General features: G+C 39.0%; 4 protein-coding genes across 4 annotated transcripts in view; 2 read left to right on the top strand and 2 right to left on the bottom strand.

The window, feature by feature from the left end:
* The window catches only part of rapgef3 (Rap guanine nucleotide exchange factor (GEF) 3), a 30526-nt gene extending 27356 nt beyond the window's left edge, over positions 1–3170 (bottom strand). The window contains exon 1 of the mRNA XM_085444211.1: positions 3076–3170. The gene's annotated coding sequence lies outside the window, so the exon portion shown is untranslated. The remainder of the gene's footprint in view (positions 1–3075) is intronic.
* A 1524-nt stretch (positions 3171–4694) lies between these two features.
* Positions 4695–8183, top strand: slc48a1a (solute carrier family 48 member 1a). Its single transcript, XM_085444385.1, has 3 exons — positions 4695–5418; positions 5969–6136; positions 6295–8183. Exons 1-3 carry the CDS (start codon positions 5289–5291, stop codon positions 6429–6431), a joined length of 435 nt encoding a protein of 144 aa, XP_085300511.1. The 5' UTR covers positions 4695–5288; the 3' UTR covers positions 6432–8183.
* Positions 8184–9637: 1454 nt separating this feature from the next.
* LOC146685100 (solute carrier family 26 member 9-like) lies at positions 9638–17131 on the top strand. The gene is made up of 21 exons (XM_085444379.1): positions 9638–9665; positions 10524–10650; positions 10858–10997; positions 11123–11233; positions 11380–11555; positions 11658–11822; positions 11909–12061; positions 12191–12273; positions 12368–12515; positions 12601–12714; positions 12835–12912; positions 13019–13114; positions 13206–13312; positions 13400–13469; positions 13555–13647; positions 13738–13875; positions 14024–14275; positions 14797–14851; positions 15214–15350; positions 16095–16154; positions 16263–17131. Exons 2-21 carry the CDS (start codon positions 10526–10528, stop codon positions 16272–16274), a joined length of 2313 nt encoding a protein of 770 aa, XP_085300505.1. The 5' UTR covers positions 9638–9665; positions 10524–10525; the 3' UTR covers positions 16275–17131.
* Positions 17132–24678: 7547 nt separating this feature from the next.
* On the bottom strand, positions 24679–27597 carry tmdd1 (transmembrane and death domain 1). Its single transcript, XM_085444684.1, has 5 exons — positions 27454–27597; positions 26891–27082; positions 26466–26585; positions 25481–25624; positions 24679–25000 (listed from the first exon to the last, which is right to left on the bottom strand). The coding sequence occupies exons 1-5, from the start codon at positions 27521–27523 to the stop codon at positions 24765–24767; spliced, it is 762 nt and encodes a 253-aa protein (XP_085300810.1). The 5' UTR covers positions 27524–27597; the 3' UTR covers positions 24679–24764.
* Between the last annotated feature and the right edge of the window lie 227 nt (positions 27598–27824).

Raw genomic sequence — 27824 nt, 5'->3', positions numbered from 1 at the left:
GCCTCCTGCACTGTTTCCGCGTCGCCGCCGTTGCCTTGCGCACGGCCGGCCTCCTGCACTGTTTCCGCGTCGCCGCCGTTGCCTTGCGCACGGTCGGCCCCCTGAACTGGTTCCACGTCTCCGCCGTTGCCTTCCGCATGGTCGGCCCCCTGAACTGCTCTGTGTTTGGGTTGTTTTCTTGGGCTCCGGTGTTTGCTGTGCTCTTCTTTTGTTTTCTGTTCCGAGCCCTCCGTCCTGGGCCCCCGCCGCCCGCCCTGGGTTGTTTTCTGTTTGGTTTTGTTTTTCTGTGTTTGGGCTGTCTGGAGCCAGCCCTTGAGGGGGGGGTACTGTCACAGTCCTGGGTCTCCTGACCCAGCGTTTTTAGTTCTTTGTGATTTTTTGTATTATTGTACTTGTGTGTGATTTATTCTATGGCTTCTAGTTTTGATCCCTTGCCCTTCATTTCTCTCTGTGTCCCCTCTGTTCTGTGTAATTGTGTGTCTTTGCATGTTTGAGTTTCTTGTTTTCTGTCACTCTGCATTGTGCATTATGTTCTCATGGTTGGTTTTTTGTTACTCTCTCTAGTCTAGTCTCTTGTGTTCCCAGCTGAGTATTTCCCTGTGTATTTTGGTTCTTAGACCTCTGCCTTATGGTTTATGTCTCTGTATTTCTTAGTTGCTGTCTCCACTGTGTCAAGTTCGCGTCTCTGTGTGATACTTCCTGTTTTACTTTGATGGTCCGTGTCTCATCAGCTGTGCCCTCCTTCTGTGTCTCATTCCCCTCGTTACTTCCCAGTGTATTTAAACCCTGTTTCTCTGAGTCAGTGTCGCGTCGTCCCTCATGCTGTGTGTGGATCTCCCTGTGAGTTCTTAGTTTATGGTTTCCCAGTTTAGTCTAGTTTTGTATGTTTGTTCTACCAGCAAATAAAGCTGTGTTTTGAGTTCACCTCCCCGAGTCTGTGAGTCCTGCATTTTGGGTCCAACTCCTGCCTGCCGCACAGCGATTCATGACCGAAGGTAGCGTTTTCCCTTGTCAGTTAATAGCAAAACAAGCAGATGTAAATTTGCAATGTCTTACATAAGGACAAGGAGACCCTTCTAAAAACTTAATTTCCCATGTTCTGTTATAACAGGATCATGTCTGTGTGCTGCAGGCTGGAAAAGTTATGCAAGAATTGTTTAAATCCCAGCTATTGTTCTAGTGCAGGGCAGCCCTTCCTGTACTGACCTCAGTGTCTGAGTCACTTTGCCAAACCTTTCCACAACACACACTGACCAGAGCATCCATGTTTTCCATGCTTGGCTGTAATTTGAGCTGTGTTCAAACCGCCTCTTTTGTATGTTTTTATTAAAAGCTCAGCACCTGTTGCTGACCTTTACTGTAGACATTACTGCTTCCATCTTGGAACCCTGTTACATAATCGTGTGGTAAGTGAACGGTGGCTCTTGGAGTACAGAAAACTGTACTTTAAAAGGTACCGTGAGGCACATTTGCTGCAAATGTTCAAAAGAATAATGATTTCTTACCATGTTTAGACCTCCTTCGAGTCATGACAACAGTCACAATTGTCTCAAAATCCAATCTTAAAAGTAGCCAAGCAATCAAACCCAACCAAACAGATTACCGCTGAAGTTTAGTCGATAAATTGTGTCCTCTGACTAAACTGTGTTTCTCTGTGTCTTGAAAATGGCTCACAGGGGCTCTCTGATGCCACATAAAGAATGTTCACAACCAAGGAATCCGGTTTTCCTTCTTATGACCTCCTGGGGGAATTTAAATACAATAGTTTAGCTGATAAGGAAGAGCATATTGCTACAGTCTGGTTGATAGCATCTGAAAAAGTGACTGTCTTGATTGTCTTCTGTAAATAGCAACATATTACTGGGAAAACATTCTTTCAGGGGATTGATGTTTTGCACCAAATATCAAAAGACCTAAGCTGCACTTAGACTATGATCAGCTTTCACCCTGAAAATCCTAAAAATTCAGCAGTGGCGATTGCTTTCTGGCCCAGGGATTGAAATCAAATCTTATTAACTCGTTTGGAGATTTAGGTGACCTTGTTTTAGCTCCAGAGAATATAACCAGCAAAAAGCTCCAAGTTTCAAGGTAGACTGAATTTAGACTGTTGACACCTTGAACTCTTATGGACCCAGGTCTGCATTGCGTATCACATTCCAGGCTGGCACTTTGAAAATAAATGCTGCCCCCTATTGATGATGCACATGCCCTGCAAAGCAATTCACAGGGTATTTAGAAATTGAGCAACTCGCTGATCAGTTTCTTATAAAGAATGCTCAAAATGAAACAAAACAAAAAAAAAAAATGCAAGCATTAGTTATAGAATGTTATAGACTTAATTTTATTACAGCATCAAACTATAATGGATTGTTTTATGTGCAGCGCTTCTCTCTGTGTTTCTATCTCTAAAGTTGTATTTATTTGTGTGCGTGTGTTTCTATTTAGATCCTTCGGGAATGGGAGTGGGATTTCCTGCAACACACCCATGGAATGTACTTTGCCAGTAGTCTTTGTTGTGACTGTCTAGTGTCTCTCCATACACACACACACACATAAACACACACATGTCCGTGCACATACACACATTTTCCTTCCTTTATCCAAGCCAGTTAGCAGTGACAGGGAAATACGTGTTTGATCTGTTTGACCTTATGGTCTATTGAGGGCTGAAGCAGAAAGCAGAGCACACATAAGCAAAGACATTAAAGCAGTTGGAGACAATATTTCTGCACCCACTGCAACACTTTCACATTTGTCAACCACGTTCTTTCACTTCTAATCCCCGCTGTGCAGTCACATGTTGACATTTACATTACCGACTTAGTTTCAAATACTAAAAAGTAGCAATTTAAATATATTATTTGGAGAAAAACTAGAATTTGAACACCTGTGATGGAAAAGTGCCTTTATAGACTGAAATTATCCTTAAAACCCTGTCAGACAAATCAGCAGGGGCTTTGTAAAGCACAAGATATTATGATTAAAATAGACATATAATATTCATTAATTAGCACAACGAACCAAATGGTCTGCCACAATTCCACACAATCCTTTCCTCTGCAATCAGTAACTCACCAATGTCGCAGTCTTATAAGATTCTTCAGTTTGATTACTTCAGTTCTTTAATTTGTCTGCTTTCCTTTTCTAGCCTTCGCTTCTATCATATGTCTCTCAGTCAGGGTACTTTATGTGAGTTACGGGGAGTGCTACTGGACACAGCTTCCTGTGTCTTTCTGATTGGTCCTGAAAAGAGTGCCCGGGGGCATGGGCTTAGTACAGCACTGATACATGGCAATGTATGTGAGAATATGAAGACAGAATTTGAATCTAAGCAATGTGAATTGCAGTTCATCAGAACTAGGTTATGTGGTTTTCTTGTTTAACAGTCTCGACTGTAGACGAGCTGCAGACAACCACAGGAAATCTATGAGGCTCAGCTTCTGAGAAAAAAAGTCAGTACGCTTTACTATACATCCTTATCACTGTTCCATTCATAGTGAGATTATAAATACATTATGTTTTTCCATGGGAAAACTGCTTCATGCCTGCCACTGTTAGCCAGGAGCCATGATTTACTTTGAATACAGTCTTTGGTGTTATTCTTTTCTGTGTGCAGCTGCATTAACACATGTCCATTTGTGCAGGAAAATACTGTGATATATTTGTCTGACCTTATGACCACATAAACATTTGACATTTTACTCATAAACTTCTAATACATTAAACAGAAAGAAAAGAGACAAACTAAAAATTCATCTCAGGTCAGTTAGTTTTTTGTGTGTGACCAAAATGCAAATGTATGAACAGCACTACAGCACTGTATAAGTTATAGGGATTTTAGATGCTTACATTCTTATTTATCAAAAGTACATCTGATCAAGCATCATGCATTCAAGCATCAAGCATTCAACATAAAATTGTCTTCAGAGACCTGATCAAGTAATCATGACACTTCTTCTTTCGGAGCTCCCTTCAGGGGTCCCCACGGTGGATTATCTTCCCCTATTCCTAGCATTCTCTTCTGATAACCCAGCCCCCTGTATGTACTTTTTCAATACACCCATTAACCTTCTCTGCAGTCTTCATCTTTTCACCCTACTTACCAGCTTCATATTCAAATATCCCTATATTCCTCCTCTGCACATGTCCAACCCAGCCTTGCCTCTCTAACTTTGTCCACAAACTGTTGAACCTAAACTTTCCCGCTGATATCCTCATTTCTTATCCTCTCCATCCAGGTAACTCCCAGTGAAAATCTTAGCATCTTAAGCTCTGCACCCTCCAGCTTGGCCTCCTGTCTTTTTTGTTAGTGTCACCGTCTCCAAACCATACATCATTGCAGGTCTCACTGTCATCTTGTAAACCCTCCCTTTCACTCTTGGTTTTGTCCTTCTTTCACAAATCACCTCTGACATTTGTTAAATTATAATACATTAAAGCTGTTCAAATTTGCAGAATAGTTGCGCAAAGGTCTTTAAGGTGCTCAAAACAAAAGTCCCAGAGAGTGCAGTGCACACAAACACTAAAGGCAATGGGTTGAAGTTAATAAACAAATTAAAAATTTATAAATTCCTATTTTGTTTTCAGTGCCTACAACTTTGCACAACACATTTAATTCTACAAAGCTCCATTAGAGAAGTCTAAGAGAAATGCTGTTTCTCTTTGCTCCACTAGGGGCGGTGTGTCGATAAGAAGGGGGTTTCCTCTGTACAAAGATATTTAAAGGGGAGGTGATAGTATGGCAAATTTTTGTAAACAGAGCATAGAAATTCGTTTTTTCCCTGAACTAGCAATGCTAGTTCATTTGTTTGTCCTTTGTCGTGTAACAGCGAGTGGCAGGTAAAGACCAATAACGAAAGTTTTTTACTGAAATAAATATTTCCTCTGCGGATGAAGAGGCAGCTCTCCGGGGTGGTTTTGTTTTCTCGATGATAGCCTAACATCTTTGCGGCGTACATCGGATAAGCTCGTCTGTTGTTATTTTGATGTTGCTTGCTAGCTGGAAATCTTAACGCCATTTTCGTCTTTGTATTACGTACAAGGCACATGAAGTGACTGATCTCTATTTCGAAATAGAGTTTTGCTAGCAGGGATAGCTGTCGGTCTCTCCCTGGGTCCTCTTTAGCGGAGGGGAAATTCATTTCGTCCTTTTCCTGTAGCTTAGGGTATTGCATAATGTGGCAGTAAGCTGTGGTTTAACCTAATAATAGTTTGTTTTGAGGGAAAAAAAATACTCCTTTATCTTCGACGACGGTGCTAACGTTGGCTAACAGTAGCAATATTCCAACATGGGAGTCACCAACATATACATTAAAATAGGATATGCTACTGTTGGTACTGTGTTTGGACTGTCGGCTTTCTTGGTCTGGAATATCGCATATAAACAACCATGGACGGCGGCTATGGGAGGCCTGTCAGGTATGTTGAAACACATAGCATTAACTAAAAACACTGCAAACAGTTAATGACTTTATCACGGGATATCGGCGCATTTAGCCATGTCAGGCAATCCTAATCGCGATGTAGGCCTGGACAGTTAAGCGCCATAATCATATAACGACTCTTAAAATTTAGTCCGTCACTGAAATCTTTATAAGATACAATGCATTATTGGTACATTATGATTTTTAAAAAAAAATTTGTAATGATATTTTTAATGCTAAATTATAATTATTTATCTTTCAAGTAGAAAAACCGTATTGTTCTTTTTTAATTAACTTAAATAATTGAGTAATTTAAGTGATTTACTTGCATTTCTGAGTATCATGTAAATTTTGTTTTAAAACACATTTTTTTGCAGAAAATTTCTAAAATAGTAGTCTTTTCTTGTTTTGTATGGGAGTAGTCTATTACATTCTATTACAACACTGTAATTTCCATAAATTACTGTCACGTGGTGGTTTTCTGTAGTCTTCAGGCTGCAGTGTTATCATACTCAATCGAAATCTGTGTTTTTCTGTCTTGACAGGAGTTTTAGCGCTCTGGGCTCTCATCACACACATCATGTACCGTCAGGACTACTGGCGAACCTGGCTCAAGGGTCTTAGATTCTTCATCGCTGTTGGAGTATTCTTCTCAGTTTTGGCTGTGGCTGCCTTTATTATCTTCCTAACTATGGCCATCGCACAGAAGCAATGTAATCTTGTCTTTTCTGTTCCTGTTTTTTTTTTTTTTTAATGAATTTTGTATTGTTGTTCATTTATGTTAAAATAAGTGACTGACAATTCAAATACTCAGAGAGGTGAGGATTGTTGTAACTCTAGTAGTAACCACCTTGTTTTTTCTGTCCCACAGCTTTCACTGACCCGAAGAGCTTCTACCTCTCCTGTGTGTGGAGCTTTCTGACCCTCAAATGGTCTTCCCTCTTGGCCTACTACTCATACAATTACCGCCAGGAGTTTGCGGACATCAGCATCCTCAGTGATTTTTAGTCAGTACTCATTTTAAAGACTTTGGTGGACTTAAGGGGTTTTAGGCTGCCAGCGGGAGATGGACAATGAGCTTTTATAATAAAGAAGAGGAAAAGCAGACATGGCTAGATTAAAAAAAATAAAAAATCATCAGACTTTTATCACATGGTGCTGCATTTGCTGCACTTGCTTAACAAGCTCTGTATTTGCATAGTAACCTGTTCTCCCACTTTTAATGGCCTACGTGCTACAGTCCTGTAGAAATTGTAAACCTCTGAAAACATCAGCTGCTTTTGAATGAATTTGTGGAGGACATTTGAGACGTGCAGGTGGTTTTAAACAGCTACATCTTTGGATTGTTTCATTTTTAAACAGTCAGAAAATCCCCTCCATAACAGGCTTTTAATCCAGTGATTAGTGTTTCAAATGAAAGTTAAAATACTCAACCATAAAATCGAAACCAAAATTAAAACCATTTACCTTAAAAGTTATACTAGCTTGACAGCGAGTGATTGTTTTCATCCAAATTAGCTCTCAAACAGTCAGCACTCAACTGCAGAATACTCATATCTCCCGATAGTCACTGACTTAATGTTTGAGAAGTGTTTTATAGTTATTATAGTCCAGGATTTGCTAGACAATACCAATACCACTGTTCAATACCAAGTTCTTTATTCTGCTGCACTACTCTGCTATTGCTATTGGCGCTTGTTATTTTAGTATCACGACTAAACATTATGTGTGAAGCATTACTACAAAGATCAAGCTGTTGCAGTGCACTAACAAAAATGGCAACATTATCGAGAACGTTTTGTTTATATAAACTTAACTGAAACTTGTTCACCTTCACTTCTGTGTACAGATACAAATGTCTGTCTTAGATGAGTTAAATATGTTTTATGTGCATCCTACTTTTTGATGAAAATCCTCTGCGGCATTGGTTTTATACAGACTCATGAAAAAATGTATACACTCACTTCTTTATATTTTTTCCCCTACAAGTCCATGTACATGTTGCTACATGTAGCCACGTATCACCAGTACTTGCAGCATTTTACTACTGTTGGCACCATTCACAAACAGTACTCTCAGCTTTTCACAGTTTTTGTTTGGAAAATGACTGGTTCTCATAACATTTCTGTCATTGTCAATTTATTCGCTGAACTATGTTTTTGGAAATTTAGCTGCAGATATAAAGTTTTGTGTTCTCATCGAAAGCTTTCTGTCATGTGAAATGTTAAGAGCATTCATGCTTCTGTAAGAAAGGAAGAAGTGCTCTATTGTTCTCTCATTCTTGAAGGCGATGCCTTCAGGTGAAGTTTGTGCTTTTCTTTTTGTTCCACCAGAGGGAGACTTTCATTTTATGTCGAGAGGTTATCTGAAGTCTGGCATTCCTCTTTTAGAGAAAACACAAATGGAACTACTATATAATTGCACTTTAGTCTATGATATTGATGCCATTGTTTTGCACACAAATTCTAATACAATGGGACAAAATCATGTCTTACACATTGTCATGTCTGTCTCACCCTCTTTTTGTGAAAAGGTGTTTGTATGTATCATTTTGTTGCAGTTAGCAGGATTACTTGTATTTGCCAAATTAAACTGGTTTGTAATTGGTTTAGTTCCAGCTCTATCTTATGTCTACCCTTTTCCCATGAAATATGTAAAGTTGTATTTTTGTTTGTGTGTTTCTGTTGATAAGTATGAATATCAGGATGCTACATGTATATAGAAACTGAACCTATTAAAATACATTTATTGGTAATTACATCTTGTGTCCTTGCTCGGTAGCACACTGATGAAACGGCACATTCGGCAATCAGAAGTTTAACCAATTTAACTACACTGCTCAATAAATTAAAGGAACACTTCAGTCAGAGTATACCATCAAGTCAGTTAAATTTCTAGGACATTGATGTGGTCAGTTAAGTAGCAGAGGGATTGTTAATCAGTTTTATTTAATTTGTTTTAGTGAAATTCAACAATGAGACAAGCCTTCAAACAGGAATGTTTTTATAGATGGAAGCTGACATTTTTCCTTCCTCATCTCTTCTGATGACTTTTTTCACTGGTTTTGCATTTTGCTAGAGTCAGCATCATTACTGGTATCATGAGTCGGCACAGGTAGTCCAACTCTCCCAGGACAGCACATCAGTGTGTGACATTGCTAGAACGCTTTGTCAGGGAAGTCTCCAAAACATGGAGGAGAATGTAAGCTCTAGGAGAGCTGGACTGGGCAATAGAAGGCCTTTAACTCATTAGCAAGACCAGTATCTGATTCTTTGTACAAGGAGAAACAGGATGAGCACTGCTGCAGCCCTATGAAATTGCCTCCGGCAGGTCACTGGTGTGTATGTTTCAGACCAAACAATGAGGCACAGTCTTCATGAGGGTGGCTTGAAGGCCCAACGCCCTCTAGTGGTCCCTGTGCTCACTGCCTGACACTGTGGAGCCTGATTAGTATATTGCCAAATATTACCGGAATTGGGAGTCCAGCACTGGTTCCTGTACTTTTAATAGATGAGACCAGATGTTAAAAGGTCAGGAGATGCCATGGAGAACATTATTTTTCTGGTAACATTGTTCAGCATGACTGGTTTGATTGTGGATGGACGGACAGACCTCTACTGGCTAGGCAGTGCTTGGCCTCATGTGGCAGGAGTATGCAAGCAGTTCCTGAAAGATAAAGGAACTGAAACAGCTAACTGCCCCTCACACTCGCCTGGCTGAAACCCAGTAAAACAGCTCTGGGACATTATGTTTTGGTCCATTCGATGCTACCTCAGACTGCCCAGTAGCTTAGTCATCTGGTCCAGATATGGGAGGAGATCCCCAGAAGACACCATCCATGGTCTCGCTAGGAGCATCCCCTGACGTTGTCACGTATGCATATCTTGGGCCTTCACATACATCTGAATACAATTTTGAGTTGCTACAATGAAAATTCAGCATAATGGACTTGCATGCTGTATTATTTTTTCACTTTGATTTTTTTGTTGTCTTTGAATTCAGCCATCTATGGTTTGATAATGATAATTTTCATTAAATGATGTGGCATCCTTATGATTTCATTATGTGTTTGAAAGTGTTTCTTTAAATTTTTGAGCAGTGTATTTCACAGCACCAGGCTTTATCCTTTTAAGCTCCACCCAGCAGGTGTAGAAGGTCTTTAGCATTACTTCAAAAGTAATCAAACAAGTCTCATTTGAGTCAAACATCTGCAGACGTGCTTCAAGAGTAAGCAAGGCAAAAGTAAGTACAGTGTCTTAAAATTTCTGTTTTTTATTTAACATTGTACAACAAAATTTCTTTTTTTATGTTGAGCTTTAACATCTGTCTAATTGTGTTTGCCTTTACACACGGCATTTTAGTCAGCTGCAATCAGTCACACTACAGGCATACACCAGTTGTTAGGAATCGCTTATTTACATTAACAGGTTATATGTAAGAGATGTAATGTAATATCCCTAGGTTGTGATATTGATAAGATATATTATTCACACAGTATTTCCATATTGGAGATTTATTTATTAGACAAAAAGGCTAAATCTAATTTCATTTTCTTAATGCAGTTATATCTCTTTTTAGCTTTATTTCTTTAAAATCTTCTTTTCCTGTTTAGTGTTTAACAGTTTATAAAAATATAACAACAATTACAACTGACAGCTGTTGGATCATCTGTTCAATATAAAAAGTAAAAATATCTGTGTATTCATAATGTATTGTATTGTCATTCTGGTGAAAAATAACATAAGTTTTTCTCCTGCATGGAGAAAAGGATTACCGAGGACTGAATAAACTTGTGCATGATCTTTTATTTACCCAGTGTAGATCAAACATTTTATTAGTCCCGTGAAGTTTTGGCTGATCTTTCATTCATCAAGGTTAGATAAGGACCTTACACTTAAAATATGGGCCAGGTTTAGTATCGGGAAAGGTGAAGTATAAAGTTCCAGGTATGCTGTTGAGTTTTTATGGATACTTTCATGAATTAATGACAAATTTAAACAAAAAAGACACCAAATGACTTACTATATTAATGTGTTAAATTTCACTTTGAAGACATTGCATAAAATATCTGCCTGTTTAATATATTTTGCTATGTTGTAGCCATGCAACAGGAAAGCCCACGTTATGTGATTGACAGGCCGGCATATAACCTCCCTGACTTTGACAGAGAATTTGACAAAAAGAGTCGACAGTTCCCTGTTGGAGAAAAAGTAAAGAAACTCTTCAGGTACCGAACTGCAATCTTACTGCACAGTCAACATGAACAACGTGCTTTTCTCTCACACAAACTCTTCTGATAAGCCTCTGTATTATATTCAAAAGCACGGGGATACATAACTGGAACTCAAGTTTACATGTGTGTTATTGACTTTTATAAATGAACAAGCAGAAAACCAGAGATCTTCTAAGACAGTTTTTTGTTTTTTTGTGTTAGATGTTCTGTACCCAGGCTCAAAGGATTGTTACTTAAACACCTGCCGGTTCTAAGCTGGCTTCCCAAGTACAAAGTAAAAGAAAACCTGCTGTGTGATGTCATTAGTGGGGTCAGCGCCGGCACCATTCAGGTTCCCCAAGGTCAGTCAATCTTCTACTCTCAGATAACTCTGTATAACAGCCTTTGACTGATGCTAGCTGGTGGAGTGGATAACAGTTTTTGTGTTATTTTTTATTATTTATTTGACAGCTTCTTTTCTTTCCAGGCATGGCTTTTGCTCTCCTTGCAAATCTTCCTCCTGTCAATGGTCTCTATTCCTCTTTCTTCCCCCTCATCCCATATTTCTTCATGGGCACTGCTCACCAGATGGTCCCAGGTAAATCAGAATGATTTATCTACAGCAATTTTGTGTGATGACAGTGATAAGTTACCAGAGCTGCATGGTGCTGCACTGAGCCTGACTTTGCCCGCTTTGCAATATGGCAAGGAAAATAGATGTGACACCCTACTTTCTATGTCTAGGTACTTTTGCTGTTCTCAGCATTATGGTGGGAATCGTGTGTCTTAGGCTAGCCCCTGAGTCGGATTTCAGTCATTTCAATGCCACTCTTAATGCCACAGTAGTGGACACTGACAGGATGAATGAAGTTCGTCTGGCTATATCTGGTACTCTGGCCTGTCTCACTGCAATCATACAGGTACTTATACCACTAAAAGCTCAGTCCTTTAAGGTAAAATCTGAAAGGAATATGGGATATAGTTTAAAGGTGGCACACTGAGTATGATTTATGTCTGTGCAGATTGGTCTTGGCTTCATGCAGTTTGGGTTTGTAGCCATCTATCTGTCAGAGTCGTTTGTCAGAGGCTTCATGACTGCTGCAGGACTGCAAATCTTAATTTCAGTGCTCAAGTATATCTTTGGCATCACAGTGCCATCTTACAGTGGTCCGCTGGCTGTTATATATGTAAGTTACCCATTCATTATTAAAGAAAATATGATCGGATACTTTGCAAAATTATGATTTGCTGAAAATGATTTCTTTCCAAACAGACTCTCAAGGATATAATATTGGGCCTTCCTGATACCAATATAGCCTCCTTAGTCTTTGCTTTGGTCAGCAGTGCAGTTTTGATTGTGGTGAAAGAACTAGGTTTCCACTTTCGTCATAAACTTCCTTTCCCTATTCCTATTGAGATCATCGTCGTAAGTAGTTAAAATTTTTTCTTTTAGATATTTGAGATAGCTGTTGCACAGATGTTTTTCTGGGTGCACATAAGAGAATTAACAGTATATAATAGAATGTAGCGTGATTTCTGTTCCTGTTTTACACAGGTGGTGGTGGCCACAGCCATCTCAGGTCCGCTGCATCTTCCTGAGATCTACCACATGGACATTGTGGGCAATATTCCTCTGGGGTAAAGCAGACATCAGCTTTTTTGTCCTACTGTTATTCATGAAAGTCATTAAAGAATGTTTAACTCTGATTTGTTTCTTGTCTCTGTTTTCTAGATTTCCTGCACCGATCCTCCCAACAGTGAGTCAGTGGGAAGACATGTTGAGCACAGCTTTCTCTCTGGCTATTGTCGGATACGTCATCAACTTAGCTATGGGCAGGACACTGGCAGCTAAGCATGGCTATGATGTGAATCCCAACCAGGTTTGAAAAACTGCATCTCTCTTAAAAATGTAAGAAGTGTATTTTATTTCACTTTTGTCAACACTGAAATGGTCTTTTTGAATAGGAAATGTTGGCTCTAGGCTGCAGCAATTTCCTTGGGTCTTTCTTTAAGATCCATGTGATCTGCTGTGCTCTGTCTGTAACGCTGGCTGTTGACAGTGCTGGAGGAACTTCACAAGTGAGTGCAGATCATACTCAAATTATAACTAAGAACCTACTGAGGAAGATTTAGTATGGACTATAAATACAGCAAATGTTTACCAAAGCCCCTAACTACTGCACTACTGCTCTCTTGTAGTTTGCCAGTCTGTGTGTAATGCTAGTAGTAATGGTCACCATGCTCGCCCTGGGAATCTATCTAAAGCCACTCCCAAAAGTAAGTGGACATAACAGTGTGAACCTGAAATATCATACAAAACATACAGACGTAAGAGAACAACTGAGACATATTAAGTAACTTCAGTTATCTTTGTTTCTCCAAGTCAGTGCTTGGAGCGTTGATTGCAGTAAACCTGAAGAACACGCTCCTACAGCTCTCTGATCCCTTTTACTTATGGAAGAAGAGCAAACTGGACTGTGTAATTTAAATTATTTGATATGATATTGAAGCATAATGCAGTGGGGTTTTTTTTACTATATTTTTTTCATGTCTTATTGTCTCTTTTTTAGTGTGTGTGGGTTGTGTCATTCTTGGCCACATTCTTTCTAAGCTTGCCTTATGGTGTTGCTATCGGAGTGAGTTTTTCCATCCTGGTAGTTATATTCAAGACACAGTTGTGAGTAAACTGTATGAACATGTAGTACATTTGAACCAAAAATGAGCTCTACTGTTTTAGTTTTTCATAACTACATTTTCCTTACAGTCGCAATGGTTCAACAATTGTTCAAATTAAGGATACAGATATCTACAGAAATCCAAAGACGTACAGCAAGGTATATTAAGTATATATCTTTTTTTTTTACCATAAGAAATTACTTGGGGTGAATTGCATCTCATTTTTTTGTAACAACTCCACAGGTCATGTCAGTAACAGGTGTGAAAATAGTTAACTATTGCTCACCAATCTACTTTGCAAATGTGGAAATATTTCGCCAGAGAGTCATCAAAAAGGTAAGACAAAATGGCCACTTTTCCCGTCAGGCAAGGTTGGCCATGTGTTCATGTGACATGTAGATGTTTATATAGTATTTGTATACCTAGACTGGGCTGGACCCTGGCAAACTTATCCTGGCCAGGCAGAAGTTCTTGGACAAAGAACAGAAGGAAAAAGTGAAACAAGATAAGGACAAAACGTCAAGAAGGCGGAAACTCAGCTCTTTGGTTAACATGAAAGCTCAGGTAGGATCAAGTTCATATGACATCAGACTCATGTAATTTACGGGCCATCCAACTGTTGATATATATCCCACTGAGTTAAAGGTGATTCACTGAAAGTACAACTTGTGACCTTTCTGTACCTTTCTGTATTTGTTTCCTGTAAATCTAGACCATATCTCAGCTTGAACTGCAAAATGACTTTGATATGAACGATGGCAGTGCCAACAATGCTGAACTTCCTACAAGCTATGTCAACTTCCACTGTAATGACATTGAACTTGGTGAGCAGTTGCCTGACCAAGAGCCATCCAGTCCCCCTGTTCTCACCCTGGAGCCTCAGCCAGTGCCCTTCCACACCCTAATCCTCGACATGGCGGGGGTCTGCTTCATAGACCTGATGGGCATAAAAGCATTGATAAAGGTTATAAAGTTCTCTCCTGTGCTAACAGAGTCAGGATTAATACAATATAGGATTAATGTAATGTAATATAAGTACACTAAATGTTTTAAATTTTTTTTATGGTGCAGAAAGTAACCATAAAAGATTAAAGATGCAGTTATTTTAGATTGGAAAATAGTTTAAATTGGCAGCAAAAGTTTTTTGAAAGGGGTTTTATTATGTTTAATACTATAAAATGGATGTCTAACAGCTAAGTTAATTAACACAAATTATAATTTCAGAGAATTTCTCATTTTGATATTCCCATATCAAAGAGACTGAGGCAGTTATGTCCAAATAGAAAAAGAGAGCTTCTAACCTGCGTTGAACACGTTTTTGAATCATGAAAGGATGCTTTACTTTTTTCTCAAATATTTCATTTTCAGTTAGCCAGATGCTGTTCAGCCGAGCCTTTTTATGAGAGCATTAATAATTGGATTTCGTTGTAAGTTCATGTATGTGCATGTCCATGACAGGTTTTCTTTCTTTCATTTTCCACGCAGATGAACTCGGGCTACACGATGCTGGGCATTAAACTGTACCTGGCTAACGTTCAAGGTAAAATCTTAAACTACCTGCATTTGTTCACACCTGTTGGCTACTCTGTACAGTTGGCATGGCAACAAAGACCTAATCATTCATAAAGCACTGAGTCCATTAGCTCTGTGAAGTGCTCTGTCAGAGGAAAACAAGTTAGACATTGCTTAACATTTTGTGCAGGTAATCTCAATTTCCCAGCGAGATAAAGGGAAGATCCACAGTGACTGTAGTTTATCATGCTTGATTACTTTAAAGCTGCAAATTTTCTCTTGTTTCCTGCCTTAGAGAATTGTAATTACAATACTACAGGCGCGTTAGGCAAAATCACTACGTTTAACAATGTCTTTGTCCCTGTATAATATTAGTTGCCTTACTTTCAGCCCAGGTGTATGAAGAACTGGAGGCCGGGGGAGCGTTTGAAGATGGCAATATTGCCCGCAGTAATCTCTTTCTTTCTGTTCATGATGCCATTCTGTTTGCTCAGCAGACCTCTGGAGAGAGGGAAGTCTACTCAAAGGTAGGCCTCTCTGCATAAAATAACCTTATCAGACAAATCCTTTTCAAAACATCACATACAAACACATGCTGTTTAAAGCCTCTAAGGTTAGGGATATGGGGACAGATTAAACAGAGGAGAAAAATATATTTTTTTCTTAAGTGAAAAATTCCTCTTCTTAGTACAGCTTTTGTCACCTTATCTGGTTCAGCAAAGGTAAACAGAAATATCACAGGGTTTTGTGACAGAGTAAGCGCCACAACAAACAAAGCTGTACGTTACACCAAGGTCATGGCACATGCTGTATGCTCTGTATCTGATTTAGTCTCTCATATTGTTTCTCATTGTCACATGAGCTAGAGCAGCCTTTTTATTAATCTAACATGACATACACACCATGGAAGACAATAGCAAATTATTATAGGTGAAAAGGTAGAAAATTGTTAATATTTTTTTAATTCGGAAGATTAATAAAATAGATTATGTTGTACATTTCTAAATAGAAAGTAAAATAGCTCTGTAAAAATTGGTTACTGATAAAAAAAATATTACTTAGCATGGATAACAAATGATTTTAAAGTATACTTTAGTTCTGTAATGCAAAAGTCTAGGTCTTTGAAGAGCACTTTGGAGTAACTGCTTTCACACAGTTAAAGGAGATTTCATTGTATGCCAACTGTCTTACTGCATGTCTGTCAGTATTAATAGAATCACATTGTGTACAAGCCTGTTTAACTAAAATATGTGAAATGTTGTTGGCTGCAGGCCCAGGGAGCAAAACACGGACTTGATTTTAACATTAATGAGGAGAAGGATCTGGAACAGGTACACTGACGTTTGTTTGCACAACCTGATACAAAATGACAGGTTCACCTACTTATTATTAATTCTGTAGCGAACATTCTGTGTCTAAGAGTCACTTTACTTTTGCAGGAAATGTTTTGAAGTGAACAAGAGCAGAAGAAACATACTGAAGATATTGTCAATAATCTTGACATTATTCTGCAATTTATGAAATGCGTTCTTGCCAAAATCCGTCCTCTGCTTAAACTTTCATCTTTTATCCGACTATCTAAAATTTTCCTATGTTCTACCTTGATCAGTAATCAGGGGCAGTATCCAGTACTTCACGTCACTGGCAGGGGGTGGCACGTACTAGCGCAAGAGACACTAGCAAGAAGCAAGTGCTAATGAAGGGAACTCTGGGGCTCAGTTTGCCTACCTTTTACAATAACCGAGGAGTGAACTGCTGACTGCGCAGTCATACAGAAGTGCTCCTTTAATTAAATGAGAGTGTGCATGGCCACAGCTGTGAGCTACAACTAGCTGAGCAGTCTGGCTAAGCCCCTGTGGAGGTAAGGAACTGCAAAAGGCTAAACATAAGTGAAAGGAAGATTACATAGTATCAGCAGTTTCATGGCTTTGTTGTTGCAAACTCTGTTAAGCATCAGAGTCTTCATAACTGTCCATAAGGCAGAATTGAGCTACAACAACCAAATAACACTCTTAATTGTTGCCTCTTGCGCCAGTATAAACTGTAAGAAAGAGAAATGTGTGGGCCAGATAACTTGTGTTTGTGTAGCAGGTGCTTAAAGGCCTGTGGTGTCTAGTCTAACAGCAGGCTGTCAGTGGTGTTGGTATGCCTGTGATGCATGAATGGATTTATAACGCTATTAAGAAATCATCCTAAGGTATTCTGGCACACATCTGCGCCTCTGCTCCCCTTCGTCTCTGCAGCAAATTGGCACCACAAGTGATTACAAGGTTTCTATGGCCATCAGCTTTAATTTGGAGCCTTGGGAAAGTCTTTCATCGCTTAATGCATGTAAGTGTCTGTGTGTGTTTGTGTTTAATTCATCACCTGCAGCTTACACTTCTCTTTCTTCTCTGCCTCATTGTTTTCAGGCTGCCTGTGTGGACTTGATTTGATTTAAATTAAGGGATATTTTGATTGAAAGAATTAGTTTGACTATTGTTTGACATATGGTTATGAGCTATTATTGTCCTACTTTTCTTGACTATAAATGTTTCAATGTACTGTGTAAGAAAAGGCAATCTCTCTGTCATTTTTCATTTTCCATACACAACACTAGCAAAAGCTAATAGACCACTATATTCATTTGTTGTACTAACTTTAGCCAGTATAGCAGTTTTTATTATGTACATGTGATAACTCATTAGAAAAAAGTTTTCAAAGGAGTCTGTGCAGTCCTTTGAAATGCAGAGGAGTTCAGCTCAGTGACAGCAAGGCGCCCAAATCATCACCCCTCCACCCCCCTTGACAGTTGGTATGGGTTGTTTGGCTGTGGGTTGTTTGGGGTGGTAGAACAGGTCAGCTACTAACCAGAAGGTTGATGGTTCGATCTCAGGCTCCTCCAGTCTGCATGCCAAAAATATCCTTGGGCAAGATACTAACCCCATGTTGCTCTCCGATGCATCCATCAGAGTGTGAATGTGTGTGAATATTAGATAGTGAGCACTTAACAGCTTATAAAAAGTGTTTGTGTGACTGGGCGAATTAATTAGCTGTATAAAGTGCTATGAGTGCTCAGATAGAGTAGAAAAGCCCTATATAAGAACCAGTCCATTTACCATTTGTGCTGATATACTATGTTTGGTTTACCAGACGTGGTTCTCTGGTTCTCTCTGCATTGTGGTCAAACATATCTACTCAAGTCTTATCTGTCAACCTTTCCAAAACATACATGCTCAGTTTTTTTTTCTAATGGTGCTGTCATTAACTTCAACATTTAACATGCTCACTGAGGTCTTGGTATGTTATTTTTCATTTTCTTTGAACATTGAATGGTTTGACTTTGAATTTGCTGGGACATGCAGACTGTGGCAATGTGTTAACGTACACCTGAATAAACCAATAAACAGCCAAAATGTATTCTTTTATAGAGGCAGTCACACTTACTGACCATCAGTTAATCAGATGCATTTGATTAGCAGTACCTGGCTGTTCCTCTTAATTCCTATAGCTCCAGTATTGGTGAGGACTTCATAAAGTCATTTGAAAATGTTATTTTTCAAATTACTGTAGTATTTAATTTCAATCACTTTCAATTAATTTCCAGTTTTTAATGTTTTTTTTAATTTTATTATTTTTTATAAATGTTATGTTTTTGAGTTTCAGTTATATTATGAAAGTTATTAGTTATTGGTATGAATCAAGATGTCTTTCATTGCAATACAAAAACAACACTCTGTTAAGACAAGTCCCTCACATTCATGTAGAAATCCCAAACTTAGTAAGCATCTACATTACTTACTCTTCCCTGTGCTAAGAAATTTTGATAATATTGATTGTTGGCCTAAATCAATTTTCTTTGTATTTTTAGTTAAATATGTTACTTCATTTGTGTTGTTTTTATTTTTATCTCAAAAATAAATGATTGAACGATGAAATTAAACGAGTTATTTGCAGTAACATTGTGAAATTTCAGTGGTCATTACTGAGCATTAAATTACTTTACAGTAACAATACTGTAGGCCTATGCACATGTTTGTGTGTAAAGCAGGCCTAGCTTAAAAACACCAGGTGACTTAATACACAGTAGTTTCTTGCACTTTAGGAGAATCTTTTAATTTGCTTCCATACTGTAAAAAACAAAAGTAACAGAATACAGTAAATAATGTATGCAATAAATATATGGATCACAGAAACATGTCAGTCATAGCTTTTGAAATCGTGTGGTTGCAGCTTTTTGTGAATTGTTCAGAGTGAAAGGGATTAAAATACTGTAACACCCCCAAGCCACTGGTTCACATCGTCTATGCACCCACCCATGAATTCTGGGCAACTGTTTTTTCTTATTTGGTGTTGTTACAACTTTACAGTTACCATCATATTTTATTCCTTTCTAACGTATTCAAATTGAACAACAGACTTTGGACTACTTCTATTTTCAATCGGACCCCCTTGATACTGTGACATTACTCCATAATTACTCTTTATCAATGAAGCAATAGGTAGAAAAAAACCAAACCTTTCTGGAGGTCAAACGATGATTACACTGAACTATGAAATACCTCCAGCTAAATCCCTTTTCAAATGAGATGCTGTTATAATGGACTAGCTTCTTAATCCTATAATAGCAAGTTCACATAAAAATTTATTTTACACCCCTTGCACATTCATTGACCATGATGGTTTAATTAACAAGGTTCCTTTTAGTAATCTGAGACCAAGAGATTTATGTATTAAATTTGTTTACACGCCCAGTGGTTTCATACTATTGAGACTAATTGCATGGTGTCAGAGGGTATCTTCTCATTGAGTTATGGGACCTTGTCATTTAACGCTCGTGTACTTTTATGAAGCGCCTTCCCTGAGAAAATATTTAGTTCTGACCTTTCAAAATCAGATTTAAAATTGGAGCGCTTGGATAAAGACCCAGGAAGCCAAAGACTGTTGTGCAAATTGGATGTGGGCTTGTGAGCCTCATCTGAGGAAATGAGGATGATGGAGAAAAAGCATATCAGTTCTGTAAATTTAAATAATTGTTGTCTGACATTGATCAATTGACAGCAGTTGGTGCTTTGCATATGCATTTTACAGGCCTGTGTTTGGGGATCTGTTCTGCATCATTAATAAACTAGTTTTAAGCTGGGGCATCATAAATCTTGATTGTGTAATGTCAGCAAATTGTCTTTGGACAGGGTTTGTTTCCAGAGTTGCAAAGAGCAAATGTGACCAGTGATATCTGGTATTAATTAATGCTGCCTATTGTCTCATTCCAGTAGTTCAGCAGCAACTAAATGCACCAACAATGGAACGTTCTCTTGTGATTAATTAAGGCATAAAATCATTAAGTCTGCGTGTCTAACTGAAAGATGGTTAATTATTTATAGTTGAATTAAGCCAGAACCCCACATCTGATTGAAGATGCTGTTCAACCTTCTTGCCATTTTTGTTTTCCTCCTATATCAACTTGTAGATGCACTGAATTTACACGCTACCATTATTGCATTAAAAGCAAAAGCAATGCTAACTAATTATTTCAAAAGCCACTGACCTTCATTAAATGATTGAAACTACAAACAGCAGAATTTTTCTGTTGAAAACTCAGAGTTGGCTTTATTTTTTGTTTTTAACAACTTAATTGTGTGATTTCAATTTCATAAACAGTATCATAAACAAACTTGCAACAAGAAGATAACTCTTTAGAGAGATACACAAATTTGACCTTGCTAATCAAGACAGATTTGCAGCTATTGTGTTGGACAGGTATGCAAGTGAGGTGTTTTATCATCCTATCAAGTCATTAAACAGAGTGGGGGTGCTGTTTGCGTTCCTGTCTCTTACTAGATTAAAAACAACAACAACGCAACAAAAACCAACCCCCTCCCCCCGCCAAAAAACAAGTGATGACTATAGATTCTGGCTCCTTACTGAGCCCTTCAGTATCAGTGGGGAAATTAGACAAGACAATGCAAAACAACGCAGTGTGGTGCAATGCTGGGAGAAGTCATTAGAAGACTACACAGAGTGTAGAACAGAGCCACATGATGCTTTGCAGCATGTCATCAGGGGTGTTATGAGTGTTATTACACAATGATAATTTAATCGCTGCTGTACAATTATTTCATTTATTTTGAGAATTGAATGATAAGCTCACAGCCCAATTTAGAAGATCTCCATCAGCACTGATGGAGTGTTTGTATGTTCAGACTTTTAGAACCGAACTGTTCAGCACAACAGACACTTGACTTTAGAGACCATCACTAGGCATAACTGGGTGCCTACAAATGCCTGTCACATGGAGTATGCTGAGACCATTAACCGCATAAGCATTAGTGAAATTGCCACTTGCTTCAGCTGCATAATATAGCAGAATCATTAACACAAACATATTAGCATCCCAGTGAGTTCTACATGAAAGTGATCCATAAAATTTTCCATAAATGCAAGTCTGAAAGCTGAAAAAAGGGGGAAAATAGGAAAAATAGGAATAGGAATAGGAATGGGCTTCAATACCAGACCAGTTGAGACCAGTTTGGCTTGCTCTCTTTATGCCTGATGTCTCATGGGTAAATCTGCCTTTCTCTGGCTCAGAGGAAACACACCTGTCAGAAACACACAGGAGAAATCTTCTGCTTTTATCTCCACAAGTAGACAAGCCAAGCAGCCATTACTGAAAACCCTTTACCAGATGTTACCATGACTTTGCTGTTGCTCACCTCTTGGTTATTCATAACCTTTCTTTGGGGGAATTCAACCTACCTTTGGGATGACTTTTTCTAAAGTCTTAAATTAGAGCTAAAATAACTTAATCTGTTGTAAAATGTATTAACATTCCCTGATTTGAAAGCATCATGCTTATCTTAACATGTAAACTGCTGCACACAATGCACTATTCTATACAGTAGAATAGTGCAACCAGATATTTTTTATTCTTTAACACCCCCCCCCCCCAAAAAAAAATAACTAAATAAATAAATAAATAAATAAATAAATAAATAAAATAAAGGGAGATTTATGGTGGAAGTTGAAGTTTCAGCATTGGCCATTTACTATGTTTAGGCATATGAGGCGTTTTATTGTGACAACAGTACACAGTACTGCTTAGTGATTCAGTGTGCCTGACTCACTAAAACTCTAACTGCATCACATTATGACCATCTGTTCACCTTTCTCTTGCATTTTATTAGATGACAACTGCAGGTGAAACTGCTTTTCTATGGCTGCTCTCGGAGTTAAAGCAATAAACGCAATATACAAACTCACTTTAAAACGATAAATGACAATATGCATTATTTTCTGCTTTTATAACATGGACATTTATTATAGCCATTAAAAATTGCTCATAAGTAGGGTTCAACCCCATTCACAAACGCAATCAAATGATCATGCAGAATCCTGTATTGACGTGCCATAACCACAGGATGGCACTGTGGCTATATCTGTCAACCCAGAAAATCCTCCTGTCTGATCAGCACTAAGAAACTTTGAAGAAGTCTCAGACACCCCCCCCCAAGGAAACCATGAAAGGTAAAGTTTTGAAAGCTGAAGCCGAGGCGATTAAAAAAAGTATGACTTTAAAAGAGCTGGTGTTGTGATCTTGTTTCCTGTGATCCATATATATTGAGCAAAGGCAGAGTGATGGTTGAGTGGGGACTGCAGCACCTCAGTGGCCCTGCAGATGAATGAAGATGCAAATGGAGGGAGGGGGAAGTTAAAGCCTTTAGTGACACTAAGCACACCCCAGAGGCCCTGGTGCAGAACGCTCAGCCTCAGCACATCAAGGACGCAGCCCTCTGTCTGAGCGTCCCCTTGGCACGCGCTACATCCAGTCCGTCTACATTTTCATCCAGACAAACACTTGACTCCTTATGCCAAGCTGAGCCAATGACAAGAGACAGATGTGTCCTCCTCAGAGAATCCAGTTTGATAAGCTGGTCCACAAACTATTAAATAACCCAAAGAAACCACAGGAAAAAAACCCTCCTTCTGTTTAACATGAGAATGGATATGCCTGGAAACCGTACCTTCAGACGCTGGCATCGTCTTGGCTGCAAATGTCAATTTCATGTCACATTCTCTCTCTATTCAGCCATGCTATCTGTGATTGCTACATCCTTTGCATGAGAATGGCTTGAAATGAACGCTGGCCTATTCTTCGGATCTCTGGAAATGACATGAATCTTAAAGGATGGGGTTGAATCCAATCACATGATCAGGCTTTACTTTATAGAATCTAAAATGGTGCACCACATTGTATCCTTTTACAGTTATGAAGGATGCCTCAACAAGATCATGGTGTGCTCATAGCTTTCTTTGTCAACCTTAGTTGACAAAGTAACTAGAAACTAAGCTTTCTGGTGGGACCTTCTCTATGCTAAAGAGTGTCACAGTTATGATGCAGGCCCCCTTGTGACATGTTGTTTCTGTGAGTCATTCAGGCATACAGAACTCTGGCTTTCCTCTCCACTGGTTACAGAAATACGGGTGAGCCCACAGCAGGTGAACCTGTCATACTCAGCACCTGCAAGATCCTAACAGCCAGCAGGGGAAAACTGAAGGACAGAGGAAGTTTTGTCATGAAGAGTTTTACTGTGCCACCTGGGAAGCTAAGCGACGAAGGTGAAACACAATGTTGTTTAAAGACACATGGCGAGAAAGACAAACTGTTACAAAATGTCATTACTGCATGCTACAGGGTTAAGGCTACATTCTGGCAATGTAAGGCATCTTTATTTTCAAAATCAAAGTCAAAGAAGTGTGAATTGCCTTATGCATTTGAATATTATGGCAAACCAAGAAGATTCGAATTCAAATGACATCACTGTAAAGGGAACCCTTACGATGTTCTAGGATTTTAGGCCAGTGCTTCGGTAATACAACAAAACTCCGCACACACTTTTGGTCTTAGAGCTTTGCTCATACAGCTTTGCTTGGCACTATAATTTGTTTAAATGTTGATTTATGAACTAATAGTCGGTAATTGCTACTTAGTGCCACTGTTAATCCAAGCTGTCTGACTCCTGAAGCACATTAGGCCAGATTTGTATAATGAAGTAATTAGTTCAATTATGACGAAGAAAGTAGTGTTAGAGTAAGAAACAAGAAGCTCGAAAGTACTCCAGCGCCGTGAGCTTGTTTTCTATCTTGCAATTATGAAACTGTTTGTCTCAGCAGAGTAAGTAAAAAAAATATTCTGAGAAAATGCTTTTCTTAATTAAAACTTGCACATGTCAACAAAGTAAATTTGAAATTAGACATTTTTATTTTGTTGGTCTTCCGATACAAATTCTGGACTGACTTACTGCATCTCAAATATCAAGTTATTTCAGCTTGCTAAGAGTCCTTCCCACTTTACACTTTCAAAAAATATAGCCCCGTGTTTTCTGTTTGGCTTTGTCACCCGCTGGAAGCTGCCATCACAACGAGTGCTCCATTGTCTGCTAGCATTGTCATTGTTATTAGTCTTTTGGATTGCCTGTGGAGGTATCGGCAGGCTCCGGGGAAGCAGGCGCCAGGCTGGATAATTAGTTGTTCTTCGATGCCAGACGGGCACGTTGCCGTCACTTGGAGGGGAAATGGAAGGTGGCATCACTATCACAGTAACACTGGAACAACCTTTGGTGTAAGGGCTGGGTTCCAGCGCATCTGTCACAGTACCAGTCATCTACCCACTGGCAAGACAATAACACTTACCAGTCTAGCAATACACACAAGGATAATTATTTGATCTCAAACTACATTATGCTTGTCACATTTATCATAATTAGCAGTAGTGATTTAGAATCGATATTTAGGTCCTGCATTGGTTCTGGTGATGATTGAATGTTTCAGGCATATTTCTCTGCAGGACTTACCAGAACAGCAAAACCAAAGAAGACAAAATATGTTCAGCTTTTATTTTTGTACACTTATTTCATTTTTGATAATTGGAATGTTTACATCTGACATTCCAGAAGCTCCCCAAACTACATGGCTTTATTGCTGGAACTGCTGGTGGCTCTGGAGTGACAGTTCTGAAGCCTTCCATGAGAAATGTGGACAATGACGAGGAGTAAAGCTGTGCCTATGAGCAAGGTGCCCCCGAAGCCCAACAGAAGACCGTACAATACTGGCATAGCTACATCCAAAGGCCCCTTCTGGTACGGAGGGACGCGAACCTGCTCCACAATCAGATCCAGGTCACGCCATGTCAGATCGCTAACTAACACACACACAGACACACACACAGCACAAACAGGACAGACACACTTACCATCTCAAAGGATTATGGGAGCATTTCTGTCAAGTTTTAACTTGAATGAAGCACCCAGGAGACTGACGAAATGGACAGGTGATAATTACATTTTGGGTTTCCTAACTGTCCTGGGAAATATTACTTGTATAGCGAGAGTGTTGATACTGAGAAGTAATGAGCTGGAAGCATGCCCACGACCACCAAATCTAATCTGTCATCTCATCTAAACACTTAATAGATTCAGGGTTCAGTGAAACATTATACCATTTGTCATTCATGGAGTCTCCAGAGGAATAACCCAGAAATCTCCTTTGGACATCTGTAGTCACAGATCTGGGCTTAGCATGGACACAGATGCTAAGACTTAGTTGTCTATCATGTTTTCCTGTTTTATGATCTACCAAGCTCAAAAGTGAAAAATTCAAGCTTTGAGTTAAGTGATCATACCCGTTCTTTTTCTGACCCTCTGGTGTCCGCGCTTTTGGTGTTTTGTGTCTGAAACAAAGTTTAAAGAGTTGACATATTTGTGATAATCTTCAACATAGCGCTTCAGGCTCAGGGCTTTGTCCTGGTTGATGTTCTTCCCCACTTCTGTGAAGACAAAATAACACAAGCGATCATTATTTCTCTGCATCTCAAGGTATAAATGTGTTTACGTATCCTATAAAAGATTGTAAAATTGGATTTGATTGTTGTTTTTTTGCAATGACCATAATTACTTCTAGCAGGAGAGCTCCTGCTGTCCTTCAGAATAAAACAAAATGAATCTCTCAGGTTTCGATGTATGAGTAGAGCTCTTCAGAAATGCAACCAAGTGTAAGATAATTGCTACATTTTGCATCCAGGCTTTTCCATCAAGGCCCCCACTCCACCCCACCCCAAACTCCAGCTCATCTCTTCCTATCCTTTCCTTGTCTTTTTTTCACTCCAAAGCTGCTGATGAAAGGAGCAGATGGTTTGTTCTGTGGCTGGTGTCAGCTCCACTGAGTCCTCTGTCAGATCATTTACACCTCCCTCTACCCAACGCCACTCGGCTGTGGACTTGTGTGCACACTGGACTGCAACACATGCCAACGACTGGCATTCTGCAAAATATGCCACTTTTGAAGTTCCAATTAAAATAAATCTCAGAGTAATGAAGCAATTATACACTGTTGTTAAAATCTTGAGGAGGCCTTCTTGACCGAAATAAACCAATTTTGAAAATACACTGCCATGTACCCAAATGAGGCTTTGTTCTAATTTCCTTTTGTCAAGGGACATGCTGTGATGTCTGCTCATAGGGATTTGTTCCTATCAACAACACTGTACTGTGTATAAAAAGTCAGCCATTTTAATTTGAAAACCACTACATTAGTAGCACAACACAGTTGTTCTGTTTAAAAATAAATGATTCCATGCTACAGGAGGCAGGAGTCACCATTATTCTCACCAGTGGCGATGTCTGTTCTGCCGATGTGATGCAAGGCACGTGAAAGCCTGTCATAGTAGGTCTCCTTGCCGTACCTCAGCAGCCAGTCTGTCAGGGCCGTTTGGCACTGGGCTTCACTATCTAGTAAACACAAAACATATGGCCCTCAGAAAGACTTTTCTTTGACTGTCAGTTTGCTGCCAGAAACTCTCTAAGCTGAGCTGGCTGTGTGAGAAACAGACAGGTTTCAAGGTGCGCTTTGTCTTTATACCTTATTACAGCTCATAGCGTCTTTTCATCTCTCGCTAAAAAGTTAACTTTGCATTATTTGTTCTATAACTTATTTTTGCATTGAAATGAAGAGTGACACTTAATGTTTAATGTATAAATAAGAAGCTTGTGACTTATGTGTTGCTGTCATCCTCAGATGTAGAAGTTTAGCTAACCTAGAGCAGAAGGCGTCTCTCTCTTGGCTCGAGGCTGGAGACCTAGGAGATTTTTTTCTGGCGAGAGGCGCTGAAGGTGCTCAAATATGTTTTCCTCTGGGTGAGAGAGGGCAGACAGGAGGTCCTCACACTCCCTAGGTGTCAGCATCTCCACTAAACGTTCCAGTTGTTGGACATCAATGTCTTCCGCCACTAAACAGCCATGACACAAACTACTAAAAGCGGTGCATAAACTCAAGGAAGACCACCAGTCTAACCAACAACATGGCAACGTGACCCTACACTGAAATCAGCTGCTGTCACATTAAATGTCATGCTTAATGAAGCATGGTGCAGACACAACAGAACATTTCTGCAGCACGGCTGTGCTTTCAATTAACAAGTGCCGCTTTTATGGCGTGAAACTGTCATTTTATCCTTCTCATCTGCAGTGCATAGAAACTCAATAATTCATACTTTATAACAGAGAACAGGAAAATCACAAATTTCATACTTCTTGTGTCAGCTCCAGTATTGCTGTCTGCTACTGGATACGAACCCAGCATAAGAACATTTTCTCTCACCTGTGTCCTCTCCGACTGTTGAACTGTGTAGCAGAAAGAAGAAAGAGAAACAAAATTTCAAAATGTCCATGTCAGCTGTGTAGACCGATTTAATGCTGCTAACAATCAAGGATGTTTATTTCCAAAAAGTCTAAATGATCTAGAATTCAAATGTAAACAATGTAGCTGAGTCAGTTTTGTTTTGAATATGACTGGAATCTATTTTTAGTTAATCATTCATTAATATCTTTGGATTAGTAATATATCTATTGTATGTCAAGGGTTATAGTTAACAACTTTTTTTAAAAAATCTTTATTTAAACAGCAAAAATATCCATTGAGTTTACAAAATCTATTTTACAAAGATGTCCTGGCAACCATAACAATAGTAA

This window comes from Copadichromis virginalis, linkage group LG20, assembly GCF_057382275.1.
Source record: "Copadichromis virginalis isolate Kocher_CV1m ecotype Utaka linkage group LG20, C_Virginalis_male_GT1.1, whole genome shotgun sequence".
NCBI lineage: Eukaryota > Metazoa > Chordata > Actinopteri > Cichliformes > Cichlidae > Copadichromis > Copadichromis virginalis.
This window is presented reverse-complemented; position numbering and strand designations above follow the sequence as displayed.